A 24,282-nucleotide genomic window follows, 5' to 3' on the forward strand; every position below is an offset into this window, starting at 1 on the left:
CATGACTTTAGACCAAGTTTTTGTTGGTCAATGGCGCCATCACTTCCCGCTGTCTCTAGATGGCAATGTGCAAAGAATTTACCTGAACACACTTCCCTGTAAGATCAGCATACCCTCAACGATGGGCGCAGGTGCATTTGCTATTTAAACAACGTTGGCGCTGGACGGGCTTAAAATAGCAAAGACACTTGCGTCTGGCTTTGTGCAGCGCTCTGCCGGGTGCAAGATAGAGCCTATAGTGTTTTGGATGATCCCTGTTGTGTTTTTTACCAATTAAAAAATGTTTCAGGGACATCGGAGAGTAAAGTGCTGATATTCCCAGTGCTGAGGTGCTGGGGTCGGTGCCTAACAATATATACTTTCTGCCGGGAACATGAGCTAATCGACTAAACGAGTGTTCTCACATCTGATGTCAAGGTTAAGGCCGAGGAGAGAATGAGAGTTGCATTTCATCAGAACAGGTCATTAGACTCGGCTTGAGACATGATTATAGTGAGATTGACTCTGCGGCGCTAATCCTTTTCACGACAGGTGAAAGTCCATTTCACCTGGCGAGGCAGTTTCTGTGTCTGCCATAACATTATTCTACACATTGTAAGCGTGAAATAACACAGGCATTTGTCCTGGTGACCTCCATTTAAGTCCAAATATGAATTATGAATCTGACATCTGTTTAATTCTTACATTAACCAGTTTCACTAACCATTAACATCTGTTTCATTCTTAATATTAACCATGAATCATTAATCATTAATTTGACTCCAACGGAATTTCTTCCACATGTTATATAAAATTTTCTATGTACAGTATTTGTTTTGGTTTGAAAGGACCAGTTCTTCTAATCCGTTTGGTGCTTGTGTCTGTCTCCGCAGGAACTCTTCACAGCGGAGTGCAAGTTCAAAGAGTCGGTATTTGAGAACTACTATGTGATCTACTCGTCCATGTTGTACAGACAACAGGAGTCGGGGAGAGCTTGGTTCCTAGGGCTAAATAAAGACGGTCAAGCCATGAAGGGGAACCGAGTGAAAAAAACAAAACCAGCTGCTCACTTCCTGCCCAAGCCATTAGAAGGTACGCACTATAAACGTCAGAGCGAGTGACATCAGATAACGTTTAAAAAGAGTGGGGTTAGGGTTAGTTATGATGTGGTGTAAATAGCTAGAGCTCATTTTTGGTTTTATTTAAAATGAAAAAACATATATTAAAAAGTACATTTTCAGGATGATTTTCTATATTTTTCTTTTTTTACTAACAATTCCAAGAAACGACTGATCGTCATACAGATGAATAGAGCACTGTAGTTAATCAGTCCCATATACACTATACTGCTGCTTTAAATGCTCACTAGACTACAGCATGTATTAATCCGCAAGTGAAAATAGTCCCAGACAAAGGCATTATTTCCTCCTGTTGAATATAATTTTCCCAAAACTACAGTGCCCAGTTATTATAGGGAATTACAGATTTACTTAAACAAAAATCAAAGTATACTTTCATGATCTGTTTTTAAATATTTTCATCATTAGGAAAAGATAAACTTGGGGCTGGAAAGAATTAAGAGATAAAATAACATGTAATTGGTTTTAGTCTTTTTATGAGATTTGTTGACATTAAGAATAATTCTAAATATCACCAGCTTTATCATTTAAAGGGTCTGAACTAAACTGTGCTAGGTGCACAGCTTCCTGAACACAGCTATCATATTGAAGTGTCAACAGAACCTTCCAATGTGGATTTCTGATACTTTAGGTAAACTTAACTAAAGCTATCCGCTTGGGCAGTTTCCTCTTGCCATAAGGGATGATTCTTTATAATAATTCAGTTTTGGGTGACCCTTAAAAAAACAGGTGAAAGACAGATAACAAAAATAGTATTAGTATAAGCATTATAAAAACATAGCTTTCTTTTTTTTTTTTTTTTTTTTTTTTTTTTAACTTATTTAGAGAGACTCAAGGGGCAACATTTCCTCCCCATTTTCTCTTCACTTTTCAGTGCCTGAAGAATTTATTTAGCTGTCATAATTGCAAAAGACTGTTACTGTAACAAATGGTGTCTTTTTGCAGCAGGAAACATAACTTTAGGTGGCAACATAAATAAATCTGGATGTATTGAGCGTGACTACCCTTGTACATAACAAGACAGACGCCCAATATTATCAGGCATGATCATATCTTTAGTAATGGTATGGTTTGACATATTTTTGTATTTACGTGCTGATTTGCTTTTTTGCAACTGTAAGCCTACAGCGTAGTAGGCGGACAGCTCTGTAAGTGCAGTATGAAATGTTGATAGTCCAGCCGATGCCACCATCACTCTCGTCAGCTACCAGCCTGATTGGTTCACATCATTTAAACATGGAATCAAGTTGAAGTGTCCTGTCAGGGCAGCTGTAGTCTAGTGGCTGTAAGGTGGAAGATAATAAGACACTTTTTGCTGTTTTGTTGAAAAGCCAGTGCTTAGATTCAGCATCAGCCCTGATGGAGACAGAAGCAGGTCAGGATGGCAGCATTAAGAATCAATTATCTATAAATTGCAGGTTGTCTTCTTTGAAGGTTTTGAGGAATATCTGCCGTATAAAAACCTTTGAAAAAGTGCACAACATGTATTGTTAAACGATAGATTCTCCTTTTAATGGTTGAAGTCGAAAGAGCAGAGAAGAAGTTCTTGCTAACAGCTTTTCTCTTGTCTCTCTGCTTTCTTTCCTTATCGTCTGCTCTTCCAGTTGCCATGTACAGAGAGCCATCGTTGCATGATGTTGGAGAGACAGTGCCCAAGGCAGCAGTACCTCCTAGTAAAAGCACAAGTGAGCCAGCAGTGATGAACGGAGGTAAACCTGTAAGCAAGCCTGACAAGCCCACCACATAGCCGCACCTGCCCTGTGTGAGTTTGTGTGTGTGTGTGTGTGTGTGTGTGTGCGTGCGTGTGTGTGTGTGTGTGTGTGTGTGTGTGTATGTGGAGGGGGGGGGGGGGGACGTAACAGAGGCTGGGTTTTTCCTGACTAGACTCCAGACCCTCTTTCTTCTGTGGATCAGATCCAGGCGAACCTCCCTTCCTCTCTTCTCTTGCTCCTTTCTTTTTCTCCGCCTCACCCTCCCCTTCTCCAGCTGTCTCAACATGAGCGCATGGATTCTGAGGCGGCTGAGAATTTCCAGCACAGGAGGGAAGGGGACCTCTGATCATGGAATGCCTTTAGATTCCTCTGAAACTGTGAGAATTCATGTGAATAACACGTTTTACAACCACACTCGTGGTACTTTGCTTGCTGACAGTTATTTCCAGAAACTCTCCCTCTCTTTAATGCCCTGTTACAGCAGAGTCTATGTACCTTCAGATCTATTTTCTATACCACAGTTCACCAGCTATGTTCTGGGATAGAGACTGTATAGATAGATTAAATATTTGGACTGTTGTCCTCTATTTTTTAAGAGTATGTTCCCCTCTCCCTCTCTTTCTATCTCCACTCACACACTTTTCTCTTTGTCAAGTAACCTAGAAAAGATAAAAACATTTTTCAAGGGAGTTGTGTGATTTTCTTAGAAATACATTCACACAGATGTGGCATAAAAACATTTATGAAACAACTTATTTAAATTTCCATCTCACTTACAACATGCACACACACTTACAAGACACATACAGTTTGCGGGGAAAAAGCAGAGATGTTGCTTCTTACAGCTGATAAAAACACACTGGAGGCTGACCGATACAGTAGCTCATGCAGTCATAGTTGATTAAGTGCTAATTACCTCCACTGCAATCAATGCGAAGAGCTCCCTACACACATACACACATACACACACACACACACACACACACATTTATAAACAGATGTGTGTGTGGGTGGGAGAGCGCTGTAAGGAATGGTGTATACATATCACTATCTATGTCCCACCAGCGGTTCAGTCCGCCTTCTCTGGTAAAAGAAATCCTGAATTCTATTTTTCTTTAATCTTATTTCAGAGCGTGGGCTCTAGGAATATCTCTAGGCCTTGTAGGCCTCTGTCCCTTACTCACCGACTTCTTTGGACTATGAGGCTAGGCTTGTGGCTTTGACCCAGATGGTCTATTACTGCAGCACTGGCAGCCATCTTATGGCAGCGTCTTCTTAAAGCCAGAAAACAACATGGCTGAAAACCAGTAGGTGAAATTTATACTGGCTGCATCCCTATTTGGTTCAGCAAACTAGAGCATGGGCAAGATTAATATTGTGTTCTCTCTTCTTGCAGCAGTTGTACAAGAGATGGCTTGTATTGTAACATTTTCACTGTATAAAACTTAGGGAAAATGACTATTCTAAATCATAACTTTTTAAATGACTAGATATTGTTATTATGATTATTATTATGAGAGGATTTGTCCCCTAGCTCAGCATGCAGAGTCCAGTACTGATCATCTTGGCCTATCACGTGGCTGTTTGGACCTTGATTCCCGGCATGCAAAAAAAGGTTCCCAGTCTCCACTGGGCCAAAGGTGCCTCACCCACCCAATACATCCATGTATAGGACACGTAGCATTATCCATGGAAAAACCACACTAAGATGGATTCATTCTGAAATGACCAAAGTCTTTTTTCTTTTCATCCCAAGACGAACTGATTCCTTACAAAAGAAAACAAATCTGATTCAATTTCTTGAAAGCTTTCACTGTGATAGCATTTTGCTCTGTCCGAAAGAATCAACTGCGCCCAGACCCCCAATGGTCTTTGACTGATGTCATTTTGGAGAAGTATGAATACCTTGAATTAATCACATGCATGTATTTTCTATAGTGAACAAGGTATATGGTTAACGTTCTTCACCCACAGCTAAGCTGAAGGTAACCCATTGCATTTTCTGTTTTTGCATTGTCATCATGACGTTAGCAGTTTATTAAAGCTCTGTTGGATCAATCAATGTATTTATTTATCTTGCTTTATTGATTTTTTTCAAATAGTTTTTTTTGATAAGGTTTAGAATATCAAGTAGATTGTTACTGCTGTGTGCTGCTAAAACTGCAATTACATCAAGAAATAGATTTGGTAAATATAATTTTCTGAGTTTATTGGGATTACATATGGTCATTTGTTGTTATAGCACATCAAAGCACATTAGTTAGAATTCAAGTTCTGTCTGTACAAAGCTGTTAATAACAAAAATGTTGTACTGTACACACAAAGGAGCTAGAAACCACTGTAGTTGTATTTGGGGCTGATGTTCTGTCCTCATTACAGCCTATCATCTCTTCACTCGTACAAACTCTACATGCTGGGCTGGCTGCTGCTCCAGCCCTGCAGTCCAGATAACTGGCTCCTCTGAGGCTAACTTTATTTTTGTAAATGAACGGTGTGCAAATGTATATCTCTGTTTGGATCTTTTTTGGTTCGTCCTTATTTTCTCTTGTATACGGGTCGTGCGTGATGTCGTCTGCTGTTACCAATCATGTTTGCTTTGTTCTGCCTATCTTCAGATATGTTTCAAGAATGTTCTAGCAAACTTACTTTCTTTGTTGCTTCTGTTCTCAACCTCTTTTTTTTGTACATTGTCCCATCTGTTGCATGGGGAGAGGATGGCATTGATGAACTGCATGTAGTAGGCTATGTCTGTTAAGAACTGTTGGTATGTACCGCTAATTTTACATACATATATGCAACCAGTTTGTCTACACTATACAGTTTGTTTGTTGTATACACACATACAACATATTGAATACAATATTTATATAAAAGGTGTACTGTAATGTCAGTAACATACTTAATGCAATATAGTGTGCAGTATATTATTGCACCTGTCATTTCTTGATGGGACAAAGAAAACAGAGGGATTGGCTAGTTTAAGCATGAAAAAGGCCAAAGTAGAATTTACATTAAATTTTCTTTGTGACTTCTTATCGGTCCTCTTTTCAAGTGGTGACTGAGCTCTTGTGTCAATGCAGCTCTCATCCCCTGATGCCACCTTTTGAAGTGACATGGACATCCAGCATGCCACAACTGAACTATGTATGCCCTCTCTCTGTTTCCTCCACTTACAATTTTTCCTTGTCACTAGTATATGTTGAGTGAGAAATGTCCATCATGTACCTTCAGTACAGTGCGGCTTTCATGTCTGATTGTTGGATTTCCCGGGGGAGAAGATTAGGCACTATTATGATTTTTCACCCAAAAAAAAAAAAAATACATATATATAATATATACCTTAGCAAGTATGCCCATTGGAGTTATGTCATGTTATAACAAATTTGTAACCATGTATGATTAAGGTCTTCGCATTGTTTTCCATGCAAAATGTTGTGTCATGCTGCACATTAAATGTTTTATTATTAAAAAGAAATAAAAACCTCAAACAACCTGTGCCTTGAGCGTTTGATTGAATTTTCAGTCCAATTTTGGGAACCACACACCCCTGAGTACCGGTTAAAAACAGATTGCCGCCACAGCATCCAACAATGTAACTTTAATCATTCTTCCCTTTACAACATTTGGATTTGTCATGTACCTGTATCCTACTATGTGTAACCATCTTGAATATGTAAGCGTTCCTTCATAATAAAAAGGTAAATTATATATAAAGCTGTTTTGGAAACAAATGTTTACATGGTAATATGTTTCTTTTACACCTACAATACCCACTTTTATAAGGATTATTTGTAACCAGTACAATTAAAGAAGGAATGTTGTTAGTGATATGCAGAATTACATCCACGTTGAGTTTTTTTTCTTCTCCCTCCTCTTGTGGTTTTCCTGGCTGTGGCGTTTTACCAGCCTAGTTGTGACCAACGTGCTCCTGGTTGCTCCGGGCAGCCAGGCCCCTTGTCTTTAACCCTAATGTCCTCTCCTCCTCAGTACTCTGCTCCCAACCAGATTTCGCAAGCGTTCCCCGTCCAGCCGTCCCAGCATTCACAGTTGCCGCAATTGCACAACCCATTCCCTGTGAGGAGATGTGAGAAGAAAAGCTGTGAATTAAGAGCTGTGCCATCATGCCTGACCTTTAACAATGTTCCTCTTTTCACACCCTGCTTTCTTGGTTGCAGCTCTCTGTTGGGGGGATGGACGCCGTGGTTTTCCACTCCTTTTGCCCACACAGCAAAGGAGAAAACTCGGTTTTTTTTAAGAGAGGAAAGTATTCATATGTACGACATCCTCCACGTTGATATAAAGCTCAGATATCCCAAAAGTCTTCCTTTTATCAAACTGTGGTTATACAATAAAGTCAGACCGTCCTCTCCAGAAAATTTGCTTGTAACAAATTGTTTATTTTATGTTCAAAAGCAAAGAAAGATTAAGAAGTGCAATACAACTGACTTTAACACAAGAGACTGGAGTTTAAGTTCCATCTCCAGCAATTGTTCCCTACCCTTAGCTAAAAAGCTCAACTGTCCAGCCAATAGCCGAGCCAAATCAGCAACATGATCATACTGGTTGGTTTGGGACACACTGACAAAAAAAAATACTCTTTAATTTAGGTATGAGGACTTTTTCATTTAGGTATGAGGACTTTTTCATTTAAGTATGAGGACAACCAGAGTGGGATAACGCCCTACTCTGAATTTGTTATTACCCCGTAGCCCCAAGCTTCCCACAAACTCCCTGAGCTGTCAAACCGAGGATGTTGAGGTTAGAAGGAGAACTCCTGCTGGCCTTATGTTACACAGCTGAAAAGACATCCACTGTGAAAGATCACTGTGGGAGAGGAAGGTAAAGGACTGATAGACTAATAATTGGATTAAAGTAAGGTGAAAAAAAACAGAAGGTTGCAGAGCTGGATAAGTAGGTAAGTGGAATAATGATAAACGTGAGCAGAGCTGCCTGTTGACCTGCTGAATCTGGGGTACAGACTAGACAGACCTTCCTCTCATTAAAAGGATAAGGCTGGGCTTACGCTATATATTCTTTTTATTAGTATATCTCATGAAAAGATTGAAACCAACAATGCCTTAGTCTGTTTCAAAACTTCCCTAGTGCACTCACCCTCAAGCCCAGCACACCTTACACAAGCAGGAGTAAATAGTGCTTTTGTTGGGGACTGTTTTCATCTCCAGATTAATAAACTTTTGAGTGCTGATTTACAGCCCGGTTTAGAATGTAACTTAGTACAAATTCTCAAGTACTGTACTTAAGTCAAAGGTACTTGTCCTTAACTTGGGTATTTCAGTTTTTTGCTACTTTATACTTCCTCTACATTTCAGAGGGTAATATTGTAGTTTTTCCTCCACTTACAGTACTTTTGACAGTTATAGTTAGGCTTGTTTGTGCTGATAATACTTGTCTGCTATTTATATTTTTAATGCAGGGGGCTGTTAAAGTGTTAATAATTTTACTCGGATGAAACCTCTTAATACTCATTCCATCACTATATATGGCACCAGGATAGTGTATGTGGGACTAAAATTAAACTACAGTGTGTGTGTTCATGGTAGTGAAGGAACATGTCACCCATTGCAGCAGGGTGGTTGGCTCATGCATTTCTAATAGTTTTTGACACAAAAAGAGCTCTATGGCACAGAGGAATACGATAGATCCGGCTTAGGATATAAAGACAATACTTGTAAGTAGGTACTGTAATTCTTTGTTGGTGTTGGTGTTTTTATGGGAAGTTCTGACATGATACGATATGAGTTTCACCAGCTCAACTGGACCGCCCACATTCTCACTGGAGTGTCTTCCTGGTTCACACTCTCCTGAGTAAAGACTCCGAAACAATGCTTAGTTTAAATTGGAATTCACTCTAGCCAACAGACAATCGTGTTACTGTATTACTGATACTAAAACTTTTCAGGTTATTATAGAGCTTGTCACATTTAGTGTATGCTGAATTTTCCACATTACTCATCGGTTGTATAGGTATATCTATGGGAGAATCTACAGTTTTGATGGTTCCGTGATATCTTCAGATGCAGAGTTTCTCTATGGAAACTTTCCATTAACATGGAAATAAAAGGTCTCCGTCACTACTTGGCTAAGCACTCACTGCTTCTACCTGCATATTGAAGACTTGCCTTTTACACCATTATATTTACAGTAGTTCATGCATATGCAACTTTTCACATATTATACTCCAGTCAGTATGATATGGTAATCGGTAACACTTACCAGACATTGCCATACATTTTTTTTTGTTTCGTCCCATTTTCTACAATTTTTAAGCAACGTTTAAGACTGCATCTGGAACAACTGATGCTCATTTGAATGACATTAAGGCTGACATTTGGAGTCACGGAGTCCTAATCAGAAATATTTCTGAACAGCTGTCCAGATTTTGACAAGCCCGGGACAAAAATAATTATAAACATATACTGGGATTTTCGTTATCAGTGGGGAGAAAACGGCTCCTGTGGATAAACAGCTACACAGAGAGAAAATGTGTGCGTGTGTGCGTGTATTTATAAAACACACAAACTCTACAAATATAATGGTGCGCGTGCATGCGTATGTATATCTTACTCTACCTGTACAGATGAGGCCATCGTGTTTGTCACACTCTCGGTCGTCACACTCGCAGTACTCTCCGGACACCCACCAGTCTTGGGATGAGCACATGCATTTGCCACAGTGACAGGAACCTACAAACACACACACACTGTTCATTGACTTATTGTTTTTCTTACCCACATAACATTTTTTTTTTTCAACAACCTTACTGCTTGTGTTTTTTAATATATGCTGTTATGATTATTTCCTGTAAATTCTTTGTTATCACAGAAGATTAACAGTGTGAATAAGAGTTGTCCGCTGGGGAAACATCTACCAATATCCTTTTGCCACCTTTTGGTTTAGGGAACACTATTTTCTCCAAAACTCACACCAGGAGGTCCAGCAACTACGTGTTCAATCCCCACAATTTCTTTCAACATGCACCAGGTTACAGGAACCCACTATAAGAGGTGGAGGCAGGCAGAGTGAGAGCAGGAGAAAAAGTGAAACTAATGTGAGAGAGGTCAGACAAGGGAAGGAGCTGAGGAAAATTGTTCTGTCTGAATGTAGTGGAGCATGGAGAATGAACATGCTCATCTTCATTTTCACACCCTGTTCGGCTCGGCAGCACTGTAGTCCGTCTATTTCTGTGGTTTTAACGCTACACAACAGAGAAGGAATCCTTTTGTGGGGTTTCATTTGCCTACTAAATTATACATACAATGTAGTGATACTGTGCAGTCTCATTATAAATGTATAGGTTACAGTTGTCATACAGTAGGGCTGAAACTTGTTTTTGAATAACTGATCAATCATTTAGTGATTTCCCATGTCAGCAAAAAGTTGAAAATGCCCCAAAGGTGATGCCTTCAGATTGTTAGGGTACATTAACATTCAAAATTTGATGTTAATCTTGTAAGATCTGTTTTAAAGCATTTTTACTGGTTTAATTACTTGGTACTATTCAACTGTAAAAAGTACAATGTGACTGCATATTAAAGCCAGTAAGTGTAAGATGAGGCCTAATCGTGATGGTCAAGGTCAAGGTCAATTTTATTTCTATAGCACATTTACAAACAGTCAATACTGCCCCAAAGTGCTGTACAAATATAGATAACAACATAAGATAAAAGCGTAATAAATAACCGGAAAAAACCATCTAAAACAGATAACAGATTAAAAAAACTTTGCTCAAAACAATACCAATAAAATGCCACAGCTCAGCTTATGTTAAAAGCCAGTGCAAAAAGAAGCTGCTCTAATGTTGAGAGGGAGATCGTTCCAGAGCTTAGGACCTGCTACTGAGAAAGCTCGGTCCCCTCTAGTCTTCAGTCTGGTTCTGGGACAGTCTGAAAGCAACTGTTCAGCGGACCTGAGTACTCTGACTGGAGTGTGCAAAATCCGGATATTAGATAAATATGATGGTGCCAGCCCATTAAGAGATTTAAAACCAAACAACACAAACTTAAAATGGATTCTAAAAACGACAGGCAGCCAGTGGAAAGACAACAGTACAGGGGTGATGTGGTTACTGCGCCTGTTTCCTGTCAGCAGGCGTGCAGCCGCATTCTGAACTAATTGTAATCGGCAAACTGAAGACTGATCAAGGCCATAGTACAATGAGTTACAACAGTCCAGGCGATTTGTGATTAGGGGCATACACAACTGTTTCCAGTTGGCTATGGGGCAGGTAAGGCTTGACTTTCCCAAGAAATCTGAGCTGAAAGAAGCTTGTTTTTACCACTGAGCTAATCTGTTTATTGAGTTTAAAAGAATCATTAAATAAATAGCCCAAGACTTTTTACAAATGGGCAGCAGTTTGAGAATATTGGACTAGGAGCACTGTTAAAACCAGAGACATCGGGCTCCCCAAAAATCACAACTTCAGTTTTTTTGTCTGTTAAGTTAAAAAACTTCAGTGACATCCAGTCTTTTACGTCATGTAGGCTTTTCCTCAGAGCTTCAACTGATTTTGGTGATTGAGTTGTTTATTAAATTTGTGAATTTGAGACTGGAGCCAAGACAAATATGCAGCATCTCATTAATTGAAACTTCACAGAGGACGTTGAGTAGAGTTTTGAGTTGTTTTGACAAAGGCTTTTTGTACATGAATGACCCACTGTTTCTGATGGAGTGGAGATTAAAAAGGTTGAAATATATACAGTTAAATTTGGGTAAGAAATTAAATCTATTGTGTAATTGGCACAGAAAACAAGGATTGTATGTGCAAGTAAAGGATCTTAATACTTTTTCTTAGTATTTACTTAGCAGTATTGAAAAAGATCTTGCTCACCTTTTCCACTGCACATGACACCATCAGAGGTCTCACAAAGCTCTTTGCTCTGAACGTCACTCATGTCACAAGACCTGGGGAACTGGCACAGCTTTCCGAACCAGCCCTCCTGGCAGATACAGCGTCCACATGAACAGTAACCGTGACCTGGCGGTGGAGGGCAGAAGGGCCTTTATTTAAAGGAGACAGAATATGGAGCATGGCCATGAGAAAATAGCACTATAGAAGAAAAAATAAATAGATGAAGCATTCAGATGTAGACTGAATAGTCAAGAGAAATGCCACCGGAGAGCAAAAAGAAGGAAATAAAGCATATAAACACGGAAAGTTGACAAAGCAGACATTGAACCTTGACAGTAATAGGCAGTAAAAGGAGACAGAGCTACAGGAAGACGAGACAGACGCAGCAGGCTTGTTGTATTTCCCTTGGGGACATGAAAGGAACTGTCATCACTGGTCTAGTCCTGTCCTTAATAAATCTCCAGTGCTTGAGAGAGAGAGATAGATGAAAAACAAAGAAAGGCAATGGCAGACCAAAACACGCACAAACACAAGAAACCAGGGACGTTTCATTGGTTATAAAAAAGGCAGTTGGGTACTAGGATGCCTTAATATACGAAAGCATCACTGTGGTTTTAACAAGCACTCTCATTCAATTATACCCTCCTCCATCTCTAAGGACCCTTGGATCACTTGCAATATGCTTACTTCAATACAAATCATATCTGATAGAGGCAGTTAGATCATTGATCGATTCCTTTAAGTGTGTGTGTGTGTGTGTGTGTGTGTGTGTGCAAGCATACGTGTGTACACCTGTATGCGTGCATGCTTTAGATGCTTTGTGTAATGCCCTGTTTGAGTGGTAATGATATGGCTCTCAGAAACCTGTTTGTGTGTGTGTGTGTGTGTGTGTGTGTGTGTGTGTGTGTGTGTGTGTGTGTGTGTGTGTGTGTGTGTGTGTGTCTGTGTGTGTCTGTGTGTGCGCGGTGGGGTTGTTGGGATGTTATAAATTAAAGTTAGCTAGCTTCTCAGTTGGAGTGGAGTTGCAGCTATGGCAGGCCATGCATGGCTGCCTCAATCAGCCAGCCTGGGAGAGCGGTTAATTGCTTTGGAGGAACGGCAACCTAGCCCTCATTCACTTAGTTTGCACCTGCCTTTCACAGGACATGGATTGTGCTGTAGCGTTCAGAGATGGACTGTGAAGGGGAGGGGGTGGTGGTATTCAACCCAGCAAAGATCTGTACTGTATGCAGAGAGTGTCTGTCAGAGGTTAAGCGTTCATTGCCACAGAGAAAAGATGAAACTGAGTGAGTAATGTGAGGAGAACAAAGTGGTGGTGGGTGTGTGTGTGTGTGTGTGGGGGGGGGGGGGTGTATCACCTCGATGCACACGCTGTTGCTGCCCTGCAAACATTTTTACCTTATCAAATTATATCTGTTTATATCAGAGTCCAAATATTGTTACTTTTTTATACAAAATCAACTGATTCAAGAATTTTCGAACAAAGGAGTGTCTGTATCTTGAAAAATAAAAAAGCTGATACCTGCACTAGAATGAAGAATTTAAAACATTATTTACAAAACACATTAAACACTTTTATCAAAATAAACTTTAAGGACTTAATTATGTACAAAAAGTACCAGATAAGAAGCTGGTAAAGCAACCTGACAAGTCCTTTTAAATGCTCTGAGAAATGCAGCTTTCTTCTGTCTGAAACAAGCTTTAAATCCTAGCCCTAAACATGCCGCTATATAGTTTGCACTGTCAATTATTTGAATAAGCATTCAGGAAATTCTCCTCAACTTAATGTTGGGAGATATAATGTGACCATATTGTAGTTACTAGGCATCGCCTGGTCGATGTGAAGACATGGGAGTTAATGAATGTCAAAAGGGGAAGCCATGCATAAACTCCACTTTTACTTCTCATTTGCAGTCTGGATGTGTTGTTAATCTCATTGTGTTACAAGGAAATGGAAGTTACATGTTGTCTGTCTGTGCTGACTTTAGGACGCCATGAAAATTAGATGTTTTTTGATTTGTGATACTAAAACTGGAAAAAGGCTAATGTTAATGAAAATCACTTCAAACATAACATTACGTTTGTGCTCTGGGAGAGAATACATTTGGAGAGGAGGAGCAGGGTCACCCTGGATTCTGGATCAACCCACTGAATTAGTTTACAGATAGATTTAGGCTCGCATAAGCAAAATAGCCAACAGCACCCTCATGTAGCTTTACCAGCTACCAACCACATTTTTACATATAAGATCGTACCTCTTACCAAAGCACATAAATAGAGAAAAACCGTCATCAATGTTATTTCTTGCATCTGTGTTTTTTTGTTGTTGCTATAATTCAGGTCTTGGAGAAAGCAGAACAACTAATTGATATCCATAATTGTGTAACCATTAATTCCCCACTCATGTCCCACAGAATGGCGGTGGACACAATTAATATGTCTGTAAAATTACAATATTTGAAAAGCTCTGATACTGCAAATCAAACTTGGCACTTAATAATCCAGTGCCTGAAAGACCACACAGATATTAAACCCCACATGAACCATAATCTGTTGTTAAATTGAACGGCTATTATGCCATATTGTCAATGAACACGGACCAGCTCTGCAGTCATACAACTGCCTGTCGAGTTGTACAATGACGTGAATGCTCACAATTCAGGAAGCAACAGCAACTCTACAGTTTATCCCATTTCACATGCACACTAAAGGTAACAGAGAGGCACGAAGAATGAACACATAGATCTCAGTTGCAGTGTGTAAAGTGGACATTTTGGCTGCTCTCTCCTCCTGCTCTTTGTGTTTTGAGCAAAGTGTGGACTGAGCTGACTGACAAGCTGGTTGACACCAAAGGACTGAAATATATGAACAGAGCCTGTGTAATTTCTCACTTCTCTTCTCTGTTGTCAGCAGTGAGGCCAAACATCCAGGGGGACCGACAGCACTGTACCCTGGATAAGGAGGTTTCCTAGAGCCCTTAAACCACAAAACTACTTTCTGTTTGATCCCTTCTCATCACTACCTGGTTTAGAGTGCCTCAAAGGTTCTCAAAACACCCAATAACTTCCATAGACCTCTGAGTATGTCTACAGACTTAATTGTCAGCCTGACAGCATGTCTATGTGTATGTGTATGTGTATTTGTGTAAGTGCGTTGGTGTTTGGTGCTCAGACAGCTCTTCACGTCAGCCCAACAGACAATGAGCCCCAGTAATCCATTCACATAAATACTGCATCATCTTGTAAAGGAGAAAGTTACCCTCAGATGCTGCAATGCACCACTAATACACACACAGCTGACCGAAACATGTAAAAATACAAAAAAACACTCTGAGGGAGGCACTTACAGATGAATATTTGTGTGTTAGCTGGGTGAAAGGATTAGAATTTACACACACGTTTTGAGCTTTAAATGTCTTTGAGTGAAGAAAACAACAGATTGAACACTGAACACAGTTTTGCAAAGTGAGTTCTTTGATACACCTGTGAGGAAAAAGCTCCTCATTGTTGTAGAAAAATCTGTCCGCACTCTGTTTGTTTACTCTTTGGAAAGCTGGGAATGTGTCATGTATAAAATGTTTAGCACTTTAAGTGTAAGAGAGACAAAAGCAGACTTCAGAAGTATGTACAGTATGTATCCAGAAAATACAGAACTATGTGTTTACTGTCTACTATGTTCAAATTAAACGGTAGAAGAAAAAAACAGTATTAACAAAAAGAAGGCAATCAAATAAGTAACATTTCCAACAAAAGCTCTTACAACAAGAATTAGTTTTGGCTCATTCAGCCAATTTTCCCCTCAGACTGTTGGTTTGCCGTAGACAAGTCTCTTTTCTCCAATGTTTTTCTGCTTTAGCGCCACAATCCTTAATTGCACTGTCATCTGACATCCTGTCTAATTGTCTCGGCCTGACAGCATCAGCAGATACAAAGGGAAATATCAATTCCAATTGAGCCTCTAATGTTTCAGTCCAATCTATCCATTACAGTGGTTGTGCCGAAATGGCTCAAATTAAGAGCACAAACTTCCCAAAGACCTCAAACAGAAGCTTCAAAGGCTTGGAGCAATTTATTTCAAACTCAGCTTAAGGGTTTAGAGGGTTGTGCTTGTGGATATCAAAGAGCGCAGATGAAATCACACTGTATTGATCTTCAAATTCAGCATCTGCTCCTGGCAATAATTTAAGTGGGTGAGTGTATGTTTCACATGCCATAAAAAGTGTGGGTGATTTTCTCTGCAATAATAAGGAGAGGAGTGTACGTGAGTAATAGTACATCAGTAGATGTATCTAATGTTTTTTGTTCTTAAATGGAGTAGTCAAGTGGGGGGACTGGCTTACAGAAGTATTTTTTCAATGTAAATGGGTAAATGTTCCTCAACATAGAAATCCTCTCCGTAGAGGGAGGCGATCAGAGTCAGAAGACAGAGCAATAGCAAAATCTTTATTGCCATTGCAATCAGGAATAAAATAGCACACCATAGTGGTTCAAATTGAAAATAGACTCTGAATCCAAACCTTTTAAACTGTGCGAGTTTCCAAAAAGCATTATCTTTAGCTACCATTAGCATTAGCGTGTAAGCAAAATGTACCATCCCAGATACGTTTCTCACTGAAATGTGCCTTGGGATTGCTCTTCTTAATTGTTTTATGTACACAGATTTGTATTATGTCAGAACAAAATTTTCATACCCTTAACCAAAACCTCCATGCCACGTTAGATTCTGCAAACTATCTTCACTGTTTTAACTTGTTGTATGTTGCTCGTTTCAACCTGACGAAAGTCTTTGTGAGTAGGTGTGGCTCCTTGAATTTTATGAACATTATGGAGTTCTACTGTCGTCAATCAGAAGACATAGACATAGCAAATGTAGCAGTCTCAGTAGTCTTATTGAGGCCCTGATAATAATTAAATATTAATAAAGCTGCCAACAATATGTCGTCCGACACGAGCAATGCCGTACAGTCACAGGAATAAGTAAGATGCTAAAAACCCTTCTTGCTAAAGCAAAGCAGTCCTTGGCTTAGATGGGAGGGTGTTAAGGGAGCATGACAGTGACGGAAATACATAGCATACAGTACTGTAAATGATGTTTATGAATAAAGACCCTGATGCCGCTGTTGGGAGTGTTAGAATATCCAATGCCAATAACATCATAACTTTCTAAAAGAAAGAAAGAAAAAAAGCTTTGTTGGATTATTTTAGTTCTAATTGACATGTGTAAAATATTTAAATGGCATATTAATTCAGAAAAAGTTGTCCATCTATGGAGAAAGATCTGTACATGACTCGTACGACAGGTCTTAACCAATCAGCAAATATGAATACATTAGTAAATACTCTTGTACAGGCCGATGAACCATTATGTTTGTCCATGTGGTTCTTGTATGAGGCCCATAGTTTATGCTAAAAACATTCAGCACGGAACACAAGATGTCTTAAAGCATGCCTCCCACTTCTCTACTCTACATAGCTTGAACAGTAATGTTGGAACGTAGACTTGCCGTCGGTTTATTGCTATGTTTAGTCAATTCCCTCTGTTGCTCACACAACTTGAACATCTCTTAATGGACATAAATGGACATGGACATGTGTGTGTGTGTGTGTGTGTGTGTGTGTGTGTGTGTGCGCTCTCACCTCCACAGACCTCTCCGCTGAGGTCCTCACACTGACGGTCGTCACACTCACAGTTTTTGCCATGAACACGACTGTCCCCAGGTGGGTAGCAAGTACACAGTCCGCACTGGCACTGACCTACAAAAACGAGAGACGTTTTCTCACATAGAATCTTTCTTTCCCTGAAAGTGTCATATCATGCTGACTTCTTTTTAATCCAACCTGTAAATGCATACATACAGTTCAGTTGATGACTGATTTTCAATGAGACTTTAATCAGTCTGACAATGTTCCCTCGAGTCACACGGGGAAATCTCACATGTAAATCCCTCACTCTAACAAACACTCACATGGGCTACACACCCACAAGCTCAAGATGTTGCTGTCTCACTTCAATCAGCGAGCTGCCAGTGAAGAAGGCCACAGGGGAACTTGCTGAGTGAGCATACTTTGCTAATGGTGAAGCTCGTTAGAAAAACATCATCTGGTCTGATGGAGGTGTGCAAGCATACCTGCTCATTGATCAATTTACTAGGCTGCTCAGTGGTATAGTCATTGTGGGCGTAGTGTAGGCCACAACGATGCCTGTGCATGCCTTCTAAAGTGGTAGTCACTTTTTTTGTCAATGTGCACGCCTTGTGTGACAGATTTTTGTTATACATGCAAACCTTTTTCCTGATTCCTGATGATTTACGTACAGTGACAACTTTTTTTTCTTTGACAATGTTACTGTAATTATACATAAGCAACAATGTTACTCAGTGGTGAAATGTGGTCTACCTCAACCTAAGAATGCAGAGCATTTTTTGTATTACTATCTTAAATAGAGCTTAAGAATAACACTTGCTTAATAGAATCCATCACCATACAAAGAGCATTAGTTGTCTGCATGTGCTCTGTTTTGCTCACAAAGGAGCAACAAGCACACACAGTGGGACATCTTTTTAATGTTCCTGTCCACAAATGCTGCAGACAAAACACACTGAGAATTGCTCCAAACAGGTAAGCTGCCCAACATAAACCATAGTTGCACAAAGGGAATTTCCCAGCCCAGTGAAGACAGATGGTTAAAACACAGTATACGGAGTGCCTCTCTTCTTCTTTTCTCCTGTTTGTATTAAGCTGGGTATATCCTTTTTGCACAATCATTATTCACTCTGAGTGTTTCCGTGTGCAGCCCTGCCGGGTACTTTGAATTTACTGCCACTAAATAACAACTAAAACATATCAATAATGTGTGCGCCTATCTTTATCTTTTGATGACTCATTGAGTGGGATTAGGGGCATTAAATAGTGCAAAACATGAATTTGCAAGACAGACACTCAACTGACAGCGTCATCTAATGTGTTGTCCATATCACATCACTGTCACTTTTTATGACCACACAAACATTAGCAACCTCTCTTCATGCTTCACATATAACATACCACCATCTGCTCTGGGGACGTTACCCTAGCAACTGCTGATGTCATAACACCACTGCCTTGTCGATTATCTCTGTGCACGTCAAACCGTCAACACCAGTGTGTTTGTGTGTGTGTGTGTGTGTGTGTGTGTGTGTGTGTGTGTGTGTATGTGTGTGTGTATTTGTCATCCTGGCTAAGGTGAGCAACACCTTAATGACAAAGTCATGTATGTAGATCCGAGCATAAGACATTTTGGCTCTGTTTTAATAAAAAAGGCCACACATGTATGTGAAAAACACAAGGTAGGTAAGCATGTGGCAAACTCATTCTTGCCATTTTCGTGATCAATGGTGCCAGTTCAGTAACACTAGAAAGGGCTAGGGCAGGATTAATACTTTCTTAAATAGATGAATACTTAATCCACAAGTGGTAGGGTAGGCTTGGATAATAGTCAATCAAGGCAGCTCCCCTCATTCTTTTTAAAAGCAGCCGGGCAGTTTCTCAATGGGATAGGATGAGAGTCCAAGCAAGTTTCTCGCCAGAAAAAACTGCTGTTTTCCTAGAGACACAGAGTCCCAATGCAATCAAGCCCCTCCCAAAACATTGATGTAGAGCACTCCATAATGATGCCTCCTATACTCCTTCTGATCTGCAATGTATGAAGTGTTGAAGTGTCTGTAGAACAGCTTGGATTCTATGCTCAAAAGTTGTGTATTCCACATTTTACAACTAGGTGCCACGTTTGAGGTTTTAATTTAAGTCTCCCCCCTTTTAAATCATGCACGATTTTGAAGGACTTCAAATAGACTGCCGATAGAAAATGGGCAGGCACTTTAACTTAAAGGGAAAACCATCATACACTCTGCAATGCAGATCATCCATTATTGTAATTTGTTACAGAGACACACTGAAATGTGAAAAAAGGTAAAGCTGCATCAATAAAAGATTTATGTAATTTCTGAGATGTCTCTGTGTGGGACTCTCCTAACTAGTGTCCGAGTGTCACTTTTTTCCCATTTTCAGGAAAAGTGTTCTGAACACACTGAAAATGAATGCCCATTCCCATGAAAAAAGAAGCATCAACACCGTGCTGCACTGGCTAATCTTCATAACACAACCACAGCTGTGACACCATAGAGCTGTGAAACCAACACAAAGGCAAAAATGCAAAAATGCCCATGCATTGCTCCTACATCTACACTTATCCTATCTTTGTGGCCAGACATAAACAAGGCTGCTGTGTAATATCTAAATGCATTGAGGGACATTCTACTTAAAGAAAGGACTAAGATTGAACCTGGATTTCGGAAATAACTATTCCACCAGATTTTAAAATAACCTAAAATCATTGATTGGCATTGATTGGCATTGATTGGTTTTATAGCCACTCTGGCAGCCTTGTTTTTTTCCAAAGCTTGTCTTCTCATTTGACTTGATTTTATGTTCAGTTCTGTGACAGCTGCAATGAGTCCACCATCACACAAAATATAATAAATCCAGTCGAATGACTTCCCTCGCTGTGCCTTTCTCATCCTGTGGTGTGAACGAAAGTATTCCATTAGCACACAAAGTGAAGCACCTATCAAACAGTAAACACATCCAGTAAAGTGAAAAATATAAGTAGGCTGCAGTGATCAATCCATTTAGATGTATAGGCAAGCAATGACCGCATCTCCCATGGTTACAGAGAAAGAGGGTTGGATTTTCCAAGGGAAATACCACCATTAACACACAGATATTGCTGCTCACTATCTTTGTTGAATATTTTTGAGTTACCCTTTTGACAAATATATATAAAACAAAACAATTTTGAATATGTATACATCATAATCCCTCACTTTACTCTTCCTGTAAAAAGTTACAATATGTTTTAGGATTCATCCTCGAGCATCTATCCAATTAAATGTGTGACTTCCATCACATTGTATAAAACTGCTCTCTTAACCATTAGCTCCAGGGTGGTAGTTGCTAGCATAACAATATTATAGTGGTGCATGTCTGAAGAGCGTAGTTGCAGTCCTGATGAGTTTCTCCCTTTGCTCATTCTAATCTAACAACACAGGTGAGGAGGATGTTGGGTGCAGATTTGTATTTACAAAGCGCTTTTGATCCCTTTCAAAATGAGTGCCCAAAACTACAGGTTATGTTTTCTGTTTTATTGTGACACACGTCCCACTGTGCCTTTGACAATCTCACACACATGATTAATGTCTACAACAGGCCAGGCCACTCTTCAAAAAGCAAGGAAAGGAATCCCAAGAATCAGCAGAAATGTTGAAAGCAGGTGTTTCCTTGAGGAAATACCACAGTAAAGAATGTGCCTCCACCTCTCAGGAAGAAAAGCTCTGAAGCTGCTGTTTCAAATTTCAAGACTTTTCCACTCAAGCTGCCGTCTCTACCAGCCGCATTCATCCACGTCTAAGTGATTTTCTATGTATGTCTACTTCAGTTTTTCTCTCTCTCTCTCTTTCTCTCTCTCTTACTCTCCCACCCTGCTTCCTGTCTCACTTCATTGTGCTCTTCACACTTTCACTCTTTTTCCCTCTTCTTTCCCTGCCTATTTATTGAAGCCTTGCAATGAACTCTGTTACAATTGTTTGCTACTGACCATTGTGATCGTCCAAACACTAAACCAAATGGCCATCTTATGAAAAAAATGTTAAGTAAATGGACCACACACATACCACCCTAAACACTAAGGTATGTATTCACACACACTGTCAAACTTCCCCCTCATCACAGCCCATCTAAACAGAGACAGTAAACAGCACATTCACACAAGTATTACTAATAACAGAGGAGGAGCAGGAAAAGAAGACACAGTGAATTTATCACATACGACCAATGCTTTTAAAATCTAATATATGTAAATTGTTGGCCTCAGCAGACATTATACATTCTGATTCCCAGTTGTATGTTAGATATGATAAGCTAAGATAAGCCTTTATTGTCCCATAGGAGAATTTGGTCATGGACAGTCAGGAGAACAAAAATATTGATGGGAAATATTTACTCGGTGTGGTGTAAATGTACACTTTAAACTGTCACTGAATAGATTAGGATGGCTAAAACAAAATGCAATGTTTAAGAAAGAATGCATGGTTCCTATTAACTGTTCTATTGCACAGGGTAAAGTTCCATTTTGTTGCAGCAATTGGAGATAATTCAAAGATACTGCTGGAGGAATCAAAGCTAATTAACTCTTCCAGCAAAAGTTAATCTTTACTGTTTCATTTTGCGAGGGGGGCCTCCCTGTCTGCTCAACGCTCTTGTTGTGGAATTGGTTCGAGGCTGTCAAAGCCCAAGTCTGTTGTGGAACAGACACAATATGTAATGAATAGTTGATGTATTTAAAAGCACCAACTTGGTTCTATTTACAGAGTGCACTTAGCCAAAATTGAGGCTTCATATTGTAGTTATAGTAGGCTATGTGAGCTTTGTTTACCATATTACTGTAATTGTCCCATTGTTGGCAACGGCAGTTTCAGTGGGGGAACAAGGGTGGCCAGTGCCCCCTTAATAATAAGCCACAACCTCCCTCTGGCCCCCCTAACTGTGGCATATATTTTAATGCATTTTTAACTACACCCTTGTCCCCAAAGATTGGATATTGATCATGTGCAGTGATACATTAAATGTTGGTTAACACTGGATGAGTATTATTGTGTTTATGTTATATGTGTATCATTACTCTTTTGTAGAACCAAACCTATGGAGGGTTGGTGGTATGTAACACTGAATCGGTTTGGTCCCCCTAACATCGCATGTGGTCCCAGCCTGACCCCTCCATTTGAAATGGTCTAGAACCACCACTGATTCTTGGCTCAGGGTAATGTTAATGTAGTTGTCTCCATGTAACCCTGCCCTATGTGTGTCAGGTACCTGCTCAAATCCGAAACTTTTCCATCCATGGGTGTGAGGAATGTCCGTGGTCCCTATAATAACTTACAGCAAGATAGGCCCACACATATACCTTCTTTTCATTTGGATCATAGCAGCAAGTGAAAGGGTGTGGATTCCCCACTGACTTCCCCCACAGTCAAAAGAAACAGGAAATCAATGCTTCACATTAACCCCTGATAAATCTGCAGAGCCCTGGGACCAAGCAGGTTGTGCTCCTTGTCGCCCACCACCGACTACATTATGAAGTTGAATTACCGTGAGACCAACAGAATACAGCGGGCTTTACTGTAACTTTCCTTTTTGTCCTCTTTTTTTGAAGTACAGGTACACTGATTTCCCAGAATATACTGTATATTTTGGGCACATTAAACAATTCCCCAAACAGCCCTGCAATGCTGATTGATTAAGGTTGCTGCATCAGTGTAAAATACAAGTAGAAGAGAGGCCTTAGAAGATTGCATTATCTTACAAACAAATGGCCATAGTGTACATCTGAACAATGCAGATTGTCAGTCAGCCTGAGAACAACAGTAACATGACCCTTGTGCATTGTTACCTCTAGACGTAGGCATAGCAGCTGTCTGGCAAAGCTATACAATCATTTTGGCTTTTTCTTTTTGTTGTCTAGCAATTCTATTGATGAATTAACTTTTAACTAAGTATTTTTTCCTTCCTATAGCTGGATGAAAACTTGCTAGACTATGTCTTAAATGCCATGCGTTTTTGCTTACTTCTGAATGTGATTTCACCTCACCCTATTTAATTGAATGATCTTTACATTTAATACAGTTTACTGTAGACATGGCCAGGGGTGTTTTTACATTCACCGTCTGTTAAGATTAAACAGAGCACCTTTCCAAAAGGTGAGTCATTTGTTCTCCCCTTTTTGGCTGAGAAGCTTTGGGCTGTGTACATTTGTAGAGTAGTGTAGTCTAATAGTATTACTGATTTAAGCATCAATTGATGTAGCAGTTAAGAAGCTAATGGTCTGACTGTATGTTTCCCCTCATATAGTGAAACAAATGAGTTGGTCTCACACCACTAATTATATTAAGAGTGGGTTTTTACTCCTGCGCAAAATTAAAGAACAGAAATAATATAAACAATGTTGCTGTGGTTTCACTAGTCTCACTTTGCCAGACCTCCACAGCGCTGTGTCAACGCTGGTTTCACATTTGTTTCTTTATCCACCATTATTAAATAATTACAAGCAATTGTGGAGAATCACACAATGTCAAGGCCCTTAGAAAACTGTTTTCTGAATCAGCTTCTTACTACGAGTGAGTGAATGTTCTATAAACACAAACATGTATGCCAAAGTTAGAATAGTTGCTTATTTTTTATTATGATATTTCTGTAGAGCTGTTTTGTCTGAGCTCGCTGCATTAAATGGGCAGGAGAAGGCAAAGTCACGTAATTCATCTGCACCAATCAGGATTCAGCTATATTTGAAGATATCATTATGCACACACAAGAGGCAGATACTGCATGAGTAACACACAAAAGGCCTCTATTCTTTTTTAGCCCTAAAACATACACTTATGTTCATAGTGTATCTATTTCCCCCACTTTTACGTACTATCATCAATCATTAGGCTCAAGGGTGCATGACTGGGACAACAAGGGAAGCACAACCTGGACTTTTGCTTTCGGTTGCA

At 39.7% G+C, this 24,282-nt stretch overlaps 2 protein-coding genes across 5 annotated transcripts in view; one reads left to right on the forward strand and one right to left on the reverse strand.

The window, feature by feature from the left end:
- The window catches only part of fgf14 (fibroblast growth factor 14), a 114,299-nt gene extending 107,979 nt beyond the window's left edge, over positions 1–6,320 (forward strand). For 3 of the 4 annotated variants that reach the window (XM_032528871.1, XM_032528875.1, XM_032528873.1), the window contains exons 4-6: positions 873–1,071; positions 2,723–2,827; positions 3,033–6,320. In XM_032528871.1, the coding sequence (XP_032384762.1) occupies positions 873–1,071; positions 2,723–2,827; positions 3,033–3,118 (390 nt within the window). In that variant the 3' untranslated portion in view covers positions 3,119–6,320. The remainder of the gene's footprint in view (positions 1–872; positions 1,072–2,722; positions 2,828–3,032) is intronic. The other variant, XM_032528874.1, reaches the window with a different exon arrangement.
- Positions 6,321–6,406: 86 nt separating this feature from the next.
- The window catches only part of itgbl1 (integrin, beta-like 1), a 36,350-nt gene continuing 18,474 nt past the window's right edge, over positions 6,407–24,282 (reverse strand). Inside the window, exons 8-11 of the mRNA XM_032528867.1 lie at positions 17,336–17,452; positions 11,679–11,825; positions 9,421–9,534; positions 6,407–6,902 (exon numbers count right to left, since the gene is read on the reverse strand). Coding sequence (XP_032384758.1) covers positions 6,814–6,902; positions 9,421–9,534; positions 11,679–11,825; positions 17,336–17,452 — 467 coding nt within the window. The 3' untranslated portion in view covers positions 6,407–6,813. The remainder of the gene's footprint in view (positions 6,903–9,420; positions 9,535–11,678; positions 11,826–17,335; positions 17,453–24,282) is intronic.

This window comes from Etheostoma spectabile, chromosome 11 (genome assembly GCF_008692095.1).
Source record: "Etheostoma spectabile isolate EspeVRDwgs_2016 chromosome 11, UIUC_Espe_1.0, whole genome shotgun sequence".
Classification (NCBI taxonomy): domain Eukaryota; kingdom Metazoa; phylum Chordata; class Actinopteri; order Perciformes; family Percidae; genus Etheostoma; species Etheostoma spectabile.